The following is an 8,182-nucleotide window of genomic DNA, read 5'->3' on the forward strand; positions in this document are numbered from 1 at the left end:
CCGGGGAGATACTATTAAACGAAAAAAAAGGCACATCTCCACGCTCCACTCTGACGTGCTCATCACTGTGGTTTGTGAAGTGAATTTCTTCTCATTTCATGAGAACAATAGTCACGTCAAAATAATAATAATAATAATAATAATAATAATAATAATAATAGTGATTATAAAAGCTGGTACTACATTACACGTAACCATGTGACATATTCTAGAATTTCTTTGAAAAAGTCTAATTACTACTACCACTCCTCTCGTTTTTAGTTCACAGAGGAAGCTTAATTACAAAGCAACTCTGCAACTTCGATTATCCAAATTCCAATCTGTCTTACTTTAGATTCTCGCTGTTCTTCCTTTTTGTCTTTGTATATATCACTCCACACTGCTTCAGTTTGTGTTTCTATATCTCTTATATTTTTGGTCTCTTTTATATATATGCAGAGTCTTAAAAAAAAAACAAACTTCAATTCTCAAAAATATAAACTCTGCTCTCTAAGCTATCATATAATTTCAATTAAGACTTGCTTTATTTATGTTTAAATGAATCACTAAAATTTAGGTGATGAAAAGTTGCTTTGAGCTACGAATTTAGCATACCATATAATATGCCAGCATTAGTTTGATTTATTTCTCCGATGGAAGGTGAAAAATCTAGTCTCTTTTTTGTTCTGTTGTTCTTGAATGTGATATGGTTAGTGGGTTCAGTGAGTGGAATTGGTGTTAACTGGGGAATACAATCAACACACCCTTTGCCACCATCCACAGTTGTGAAATTGCTGAAAGACAATGGAATTCAGAGGGTTAAGCTATTTGATGCTGATCCTGATATCTTGGATGCTATGAAGAAATCTGGGATGCAAGTTATGGTTGGAATCCCAAATGACATGCTTTATACACTTGCTAATAGTGTTCAAGCTGCTGAAAAATGGGTTTCAAAGAACGTTTCTGCGCATCTCTCTTCTGGAGGAGTTGACATCAGGTATCATGTATACATACACTGATTCACCCTATTTCCATTTTTTGTTGACAGATTCATTCTAATGATTCTATTCAACCATTTTGGATTGGTTCTAGAGTGCTGCTCCATGCAGTTAATTTTAACTGTTGTTTGACTTTATTGATTCATGAAAATTAGTTGTTTGGGACTAAAATGAGCAATTTTTTTTTTAAAATAATAGTTTGTGATCGTTGAAATTTTAAGGAAAATGAGAAGGAAAATATATGGGTCCTACATGATTTATGTTCTCCTTGTTAAGAAAAATAATAATGGGCGTAGGGATGAAAATGGCTGTCCAGTTTTGACTTTGATAGGTTAAGTCTAAGTCAGTTATTTTTTATAGACTTTAAAGTTCCACAAGCGCATGAACCTATTTAAAAATATGTTTTGTGAATTAGACTCCAAAAAATAATAAATTTAAAATNNNNTTAATTAGCATTGACTATTGATTCTTTTTAGTGTTATTTTGTGTTTAATATAAGTAGATGTTTTTTTGTGACTAATATAATAAATATTTGAAAGTCTAAATTAAGAATAACTTCTTTTTACAAAGCAAATATTTTGACGAGTCGACTCAACGAATTTTGTTAATTTTTTTTAGTTTATGACATGACCTTTTTAACTAATAGGTTTCATAGAAGCTCAAGCCTAGCATGTTTAATAAAACGAGTCGAGTCACGAATTCCAGTTTAGTAGCCCGCCCAACTCGTTAGAGTTATTTATATTGTTATATTCTTTGAGTAATTATGGTGTGGATTTTGCTCATGCTGTCTCTTAATTTGGAAGTTCTAATTTTGTGTAGAAGTAGTTAACATTTTAAAATTAAACTAAATGTCATAAATTATCTGTATAAGTTACCAATTAAAAAATTTATTAGATATAGCCACAACTTTCAAGAACTAACAATTAAGCTTTCTTATTGCACTAATATAATTGTAGATTGTATGCGGATGCTAAGTTCAACTTGTTAGATAATTGTCATGGTTTCTTGGTTGTTTTAAGTTTTTAAAGTTTAGAAGAAGTACAGAGTTACAACTTAATTGCTTCCAAAATATCTTCCAATAATGATCTCTGTGATTTTTTTATCAGTTTGCTTTGTTTTGCCACGGGCTCTATTGCGTGATTACCTACGTTACCAACAAGAATTCTACTAACTTCTGCCAACTCTTGTTTATGATTGTGTTTAATGAAAGTGTCTTTGTAGATGTGTCTAATAAAAATGTCTCTTTTATAACTGTCTCTAATAAAAGTGTCTTTATAAATGTATCTTGGTACCTTATACTTTTCCTTAACTAATATAGGAACATTTTGATGTGATTTTTTTGCAAAGGTATGTTGCAGTGGGAAATGAACCATTCTTGTCAACATACAACGGTACTTATGAATCCACAACGCTTCCGGCTCTGCAAAACATTCAAGCAGCTCTGACGAAATCCGGTCTGAGCAACCGTGTCAAAGTAACTGTCCCTCTAAATGCAGATGTATACCAGAGCTCATCTGAGAAGCCTTCGGACGGAGACTTCCGGCCGGACATCCATGATCTCATGCTGCAGATTGTCAAGTTCTTGAGCCAAAATGGTGCACCATTTACTGTGAACATCTACCCTTTCATTAGCCTCTACTCTGACCCAAATTTCCCGGTAGACTATGCCTTCTTCAACGGCTACCAACCTGCCATCAATGACAATGGAAAAAACTATGACAATGTCTTTGATGCAAACCATGACACACTAGTTTGGGCCCTGCAGAAGAATGGTTTCACAAATGTCCCTATAATCATAGGCGAAATTGGTTGGCCTACTGATGGAGACAAGAATGCTAATCTTCAACTTGCGCAACGGTTCAACCAAGGCTTCGTGTCGCGCTACTATGTATCTCAAAAGGGTACTCCAATGAGGCCTGGTCCGGTCGATGCTTACTTGTTTAGCCTCATAGATGAAGATAACAAGAGCATTCGACCGGGTAACTTTGAGCGCCATTGGGGAATATTCTACTTTGATGGACAACCTAAGTACCAACTTAGCCTTGGACAATCGAAGGGGTTGGTAGCAGCTAGTGGTGTTGATTATCTGGCTAAGAAGTGGTGTGTGTTGAAGCCTTCTGCAAATCTTAATGATGACCAAGTTGCACCAAGTGTGGCATATGCTTGTGAAAATGCTGATTGTACTAGTCTTGGCTATGGAACTTCATGTGGTAACTTAGATGTTAAAGGTAACATATCTTATGCTTTCAATAGCTATTACCAGATTCATGATCAATTGGACAGTGCATGCAAATTCCCTGGCCTTTCTATGATCACTGATAAGGACCCTTCTGTTGGAACTTGCAAGTTTAGGATCATGATTCAGACAGATTCTGCTGAATGGATAGATGGGAGAACTTGGTTTCTAAGAAAAGTGTTCTTTGTGTTATTGTTTTATATTATTACTATTATTATGTAAACCTTGTAATTTGGCTATAGCCTTGATTTATTTTCTGTGGTACAAAATGTTGATAACAAATTCAATTACGCTTGATCCTATGTATCTACTGTAATCAGTGTAGTGCAGTTAGTTAGCCATGTATCTGTTTTTCTTTAGGGTCACACACATCAAGGAAATAACAATAGAGTATGTGGCATATACGTCTTTAGATCATAGTGATGCATGGTACACCATACTTTGTGTGGTCTACTACAACTTACGCCTACTTAAAGAAGCTTAGCTTCCTACAACACAAGTCCACAACCTATGTCTCAAGTTGTCGCTACTTAGTAGACTTAGATTTGTGTGGTAACCCTTTGCGTTTAGGAGAGAGAGCCATAGAGGGAGGGATCTCGTAGCTCATAAACAGTTAAAACCAATTGAGAGTACAAAATTTAAAATTTAGAATTTATTATTTAGAGTTTAGGTTTAGCTCATTTTTTATTTATTTTTTTTTCAACGTTGATAACAATGTTATTCTCTATATTTTATCTTTGGATTTAGATCCTCTAAAGTTTGAATTTCATTTTAGAGAGTAAAGTGTGATCTCTCACTATTAATTTTATAGGTGGGACTAAGAATAAATATGAAAGAGAAACTATTTAAGGATAGAAGATCACACTTTCTTCTCTAAAGTGAAATTCAAACTTTAAAGGATCCAAATCCTTTATCTTTTTATAGGTGTCTTTCACCTTCTATTATTATTTTGGGTAAAAAACCAAAATAAGCCATGGTTGGTTTAATATTACACGAATAAGCCAATGAAAAAATTGATTCAGCAATCAACCAATGTGCATAACTATGTAATTCGAATCACCACGATTCGAACTCAATTTGAATGTAGTTCGAATTAGTGCAATTCGAACTACTTACACCCATGCATCCAACGTAATTCGAATTGGCGCAATTCGAATTAGCTTCACTTAATTCGAAACATGCTGATTCGAATTATGCACGTTTCGCCACAAGTAGTAATTCGAATTGGGGTGTTTCGAATTACACTAGATTTTCCTATAAAAGGAGTTCGAATCCACCCCATTCGAACCACTTCCTCACTCTCAGACCCCACCAAATCCCAGAGAAAATGACCCAGTTTCGCTCCGATAAAGGCTGGAGCAGAGTATTTAGCTGATGGAGGACGATCCAGGCAGACTATATCGGTTGGATGGAGTGGCTCATGTTGCTGGGGTCATCAACGAGGAGGTTAGTTTTTTTTTTTGTGTTTTATTTTTGTGATGCTGCACATGGTTTTTGTTGGTGGTATTGCATGTGGTTTGTTGAAGTGGTTTTGTTTGTGGTTTGATAGGCGGTTTAGTTTAGCGGTTTAAGTTAGCGGTTTGTGTTAGTGGTTTTTTGTTAGTGAAATTGTAAGCGGTATTGTATGTGATTTATGTAAGTGGGTTTAAATGCGGTTTTGGTAGTGGTTTATTATATGGCTTTTGTATGTGGTTTATTATATTGCTTTTGTATGCGATCATTGTTTTGGCAGCCCCAGCGTTGCATCTCGAGCATGCGGCGGCAGCAGGGCATGCCACTGGATGAGAGATACGTTCCGTACCTACAGATGGCCGGATTATACCATCTTGCGAGGGTGAACGATAGATGGTTCTGATTAGATGAGCCCCTTGTTAGTGCATTCGTCGAGCGGTGGCGTCCGGAGACACACACCTTCCACATGCCGTTCGGAGAGTGCACGATCACACTTCAGGATGTGGCATACCAGTTGGGGTTGCCAGTGGACGGACGCTATGTCAGTGGTTGCCTTACGGATTTCCATATATACATCGAGGGTGGCCGTCCTGCCTGGGTGTGGTTCTAGGAGTTGCTTGGAGTGGTTCCTCTTCCGAGCCAAGTTCAGAAGTTCGCTGTAAACTGCACTTGATTCCAGGAGACTGTGCGGCGCTTCGCTCGTGCATATATCATGATGTTGTTGGGTACTCAGCTGTTTGCCGACAAGTTCGGCAACCGCATTCACATCAGATGCCTTCCATACGTTGCTTGGCTTGAGGAGATGGGTACCTACAGCTGGAGGTCTGCAGCACTAGCATGGTTGTACCGGTGCATGTGCCGAGTGGCGAACAGACATGTGGTAAAGTTAGCGGGCCCACTTCAGTTACTTCAGTCCTGGATCTTCTGGCGCTTTGCTAGGTTTAGGCCTGCTGGGTATGATACGTGCAGCTGGCCCTTGGCCTCGAGGTACCGTTCTTAGACCTTTCTATTTCAATTTAAAATAGTTGATTAAATGTTCGCTTCTTATGTTATACAAATCTGTCACACTTTTAATTAGCTGTGACACCGATGTGAGATGCAGGTGGTCAGGTTACAACCCTCCCGGTGGCGAGAAGGGACCTAGAGTGCAGAACTGGAGACTGAGGCTAGACATGTTACAGGCCACCGATGTGAGTATACTAACCGGCTATGTTTATTTAATTAATTAAACTTTATGACTTTAGATCATGGATTGAACTGAATGTTAGAATCTTTCTGCAGTTTATTTGGATGCCCTATAGCTCCCCCGAGGTACTGCAGGTTGTGCATCCGGAGGTGTTGGAGCCTCGGCATACGGCAATGTGGCGATCTGTGACATCACTGATCTACTTTGCCGTGATAGAGTGACATTAGATAGATAGGGTTTTACCGCAGTTCGGCGGAGTCCAGCCCTGTCCACATCCCGCCCTGAACATCGACTTTCTGATGTCAAAGGACGGGAGAGGGGGTGATCATTGGTTCCCGTTGGCTCTTCAGTTATGGCATCTTCATTGGGAGAGCCGTGCCGACCATGTTCTTCGGTTCGATGTTGTTGCAGACCCTGGACCATCACATGATTACTTGCAGTGGTGGAGTCAGCATGGAAAGAGGTTTCTGTCACTAGAGATGTATTTGGGTGATCCGAGAGCCGTTCCTATTCCTGTGGAGGCATCGCAGAGGGGTGCTGGGCGAGTTCCCGACATAGATCATGTTGACGACGTCCCGGATAGGCGTCGGGTCGAGAGGAGAGCTCGTGTGGGGACACGTCGGAGCCAACGCGAGTGGAGGTGGCTGGACCAGGCTATGGAGGAGGGTGATGGGGACGGCCGCCCTGGAGGAAGACGACGAGGCCACGGAGGCAAACGGAGAGGGCGTGCTGCGGCCGACGATCACGGACACCATGGTCATGACGACGACGACGATCAGCACGGGCCCGTGGGTGGGGACGCTGGAGGGCATGCTGCAGTAGGGGGTGTTAGTCCCCATCATATAGGGCATGGAGGTGAGTGATACGGCTCCGGTATGGGTGACGGGATAGATCAGGGTGATGGTGGACTTGGCTCAGGGCCGCTAGGCGATTACTTTGTTGGTGTCCCTGCCGATGATCAGACACTTTAGGAGAGTACGCCTTGGGTTAGCCCGGGTTCGATGTTTTCAGACTTCCTGGCAGCTGACGGGCTTGATGCGGCATACGACGGTTCACACTTTCTAGATGAGCTTACTACCATCATGCAGAAGGATGATGCGGCCCGTCGGCGTAGTCAGAGTTCCGGCACGCCTGCACCTTTAGCAGTCGATCTTAACGAGCCTCCTTCGATGCCAGCTACTGACCCTTTTGCATTGGGTGGTACTCCTCCTTCCGCCTATATTGCTGCGTCACATTCAGGTACCGGGCCGTCTGGGGCCTCCGTCCAGCCTAGGCCACCTACACAGCCTGCCCCGGACGAGGAGGATGATGAGATTGAGGACGAGGAGCCGCTTATCCAGAGAGGCCAGAGGACACGGGTACCCCGTCGTTGCTTCACCAGTTCGCATCTGTTTAGATGATTGATGTATCTTGTATGGCTTTTTTTCATGTTCATTGTTGTATTTTAGCGAACTTTATTATTGTATTTTGACTATTTATGTTTCAGTTCGTTAGAATTTTATCATGATGTTGTACTTTAAAAACGGCATTTCAATGCTACTTTCGGTAACTATGTTATTGTCCCCCACATGTATGCATTTAATTTGTAGAGCTTTTCTTTGCCTTATGTTTTCAACAGACTTCTCGAATAATTTTTTCTCTTAATCGATCCTCTGTGGTGAACCAATATTACAAAACGTGAACATCCTCACTAATTCGAACTAGCACATTTCAAATTGACCAATGTGTAATTCGAAACACCCCAATTCGAATTACTACTTGTGGCGAAACGTGCATAGTTTGAATCAGCATGTTTCGAATTTAGTGAAACTAATTCGAATTGCACCAATTCGAATTACGTTGGATGCATGGGTGTAAGTAGTTCGAATTGTACTAATTCGAACTACATTCAAATTGAGTTCGAATCGTGGTGATTCGAATTACATAGTTATGCACATTGGTTGATTGCTGAATCAATTTTTCTATTGGCTTATTCATGTAATATTAAACTAGCCAAAATTATCAAACATAAATCACATTAATATCAACTTATTTTTTATCAAAATCAATTTTAAAAAATCAATTCCATACAAACTTTCATTTAAAAATTTTAATCCAAATACATATTACCTAATTAGTAATTACATATGAAGCACGAACACTTTGTTGAGTTGTCGTGTCCACGTGTCAGATCGGGCACGACACTCATCGACACTCGTCTGACACGCGTGTCTGCGGTGTCTAACCGTGTCTTAAAAAAATAAAAAAAAAATTTTCAGACATACTTGGACACACCTAAATACCATCACGTGTCCACGTGTCCAACTTTATTCTTAACATATATGGTTGAAA

At 40.0% G+C, this 8,182-nt stretch overlaps 3 protein-coding genes across 3 annotated transcripts; all 3 read left to right on the forward strand.

Moving 5' to 3' along the window:
- LOC107614118 (glucan endo-1,3-beta-glucosidase 5-like) lies at positions 250-3,570 on the forward strand. Its single transcript, XM_016316346.2, has 2 exons — positions 250-976; positions 2,325-3,570. Exons 1-2 carry the CDS (start codon positions 633-635, stop codon positions 3,433-3,435), a joined length of 1,455 nt encoding a protein of 484 aa, XP_016171832.1. The 5' UTR covers positions 250-632; the 3' UTR covers positions 3,436-3,570.
- LOC110265766 lies at positions 4,883-7,293 on the forward strand. The gene is made up of 2 exons (XM_021109016.1): positions 4,883-5,652; positions 5,768-7,293. Exon 2 carries the CDS (start codon positions 6,151-6,153, stop codon positions 6,712-6,714), a length of 564 nt encoding a protein of 187 aa, XP_020964675.1. The 5' UTR covers positions 4,883-5,652; positions 5,768-6,150; the 3' UTR covers positions 6,715-7,293.
- On the forward strand, positions 5,132-6,072 carry LOC107611621 (protein MAIN-LIKE 1-like). The gene is made up of 4 exons (XM_016313529.1): positions 5,132-5,263; positions 5,345-5,652; positions 5,768-5,855; positions 5,947-6,072. Exons 1-4 carry the CDS (start codon positions 5,132-5,134, stop codon positions 6,070-6,072), a joined length of 654 nt encoding a protein of 217 aa, XP_016169015.1.

The sequence above is a fragment of the Arachis ipaensis genome, chromosome B08 (assembly GCF_000816755.2).
Source record: "Arachis ipaensis cultivar K30076 chromosome B08, Araip1.1, whole genome shotgun sequence".
In the NCBI taxonomy this organism is placed as follows: Eukaryota; Viridiplantae; Streptophyta; class Magnoliopsida; order Fabales; family Fabaceae; genus Arachis; species Arachis ipaensis.

Excerpts from the sequence above, each read along its gene's own strand:
- LOC107614118 (XM_016316346.2), top strand. The coding sequence starts at position 633 with ATGGAAGGTGAAAAATCTAGTCTCTTTTTTGTTCTGTTGTTCTTGAAT. Across the intron at positions 977-2,324 it reads TCTGGAGGAGTTGACATCAG|GTATGTTGCAGTGGGAAATG; the intron begins GTATCATGTATA and ends TTTTTTGCAAAG.
- LOC107611621 (XM_016313529.1), top strand. The coding sequence starts at position 5,132 with ATGCCGTTCGGAGAGTGCACGATCACACTTCAGGATGTGGCATACCAG. Across the intron at positions 5,653-5,767 it reads AGCTGGCCCTTGGCCTCGAG|GTGGTCAGGTTACAACCCTC; the intron begins GTACCGTTCTTA and ends TGTGAGATGCAG. Across the intron at positions 5,856-5,946 it reads ACATGTTACAGGCCACCGAT|TTTATTTGGATGCCCTATAG; the intron begins GTGAGTATACTA and ends ATCTTTCTGCAG.
- LOC110265766 (XM_021109016.1), top strand. The coding sequence starts at position 6,151 with ATGTCAAAGGACGGGAGAGGGGGTGATCATTGGTTCCCGTTGGCTCTT.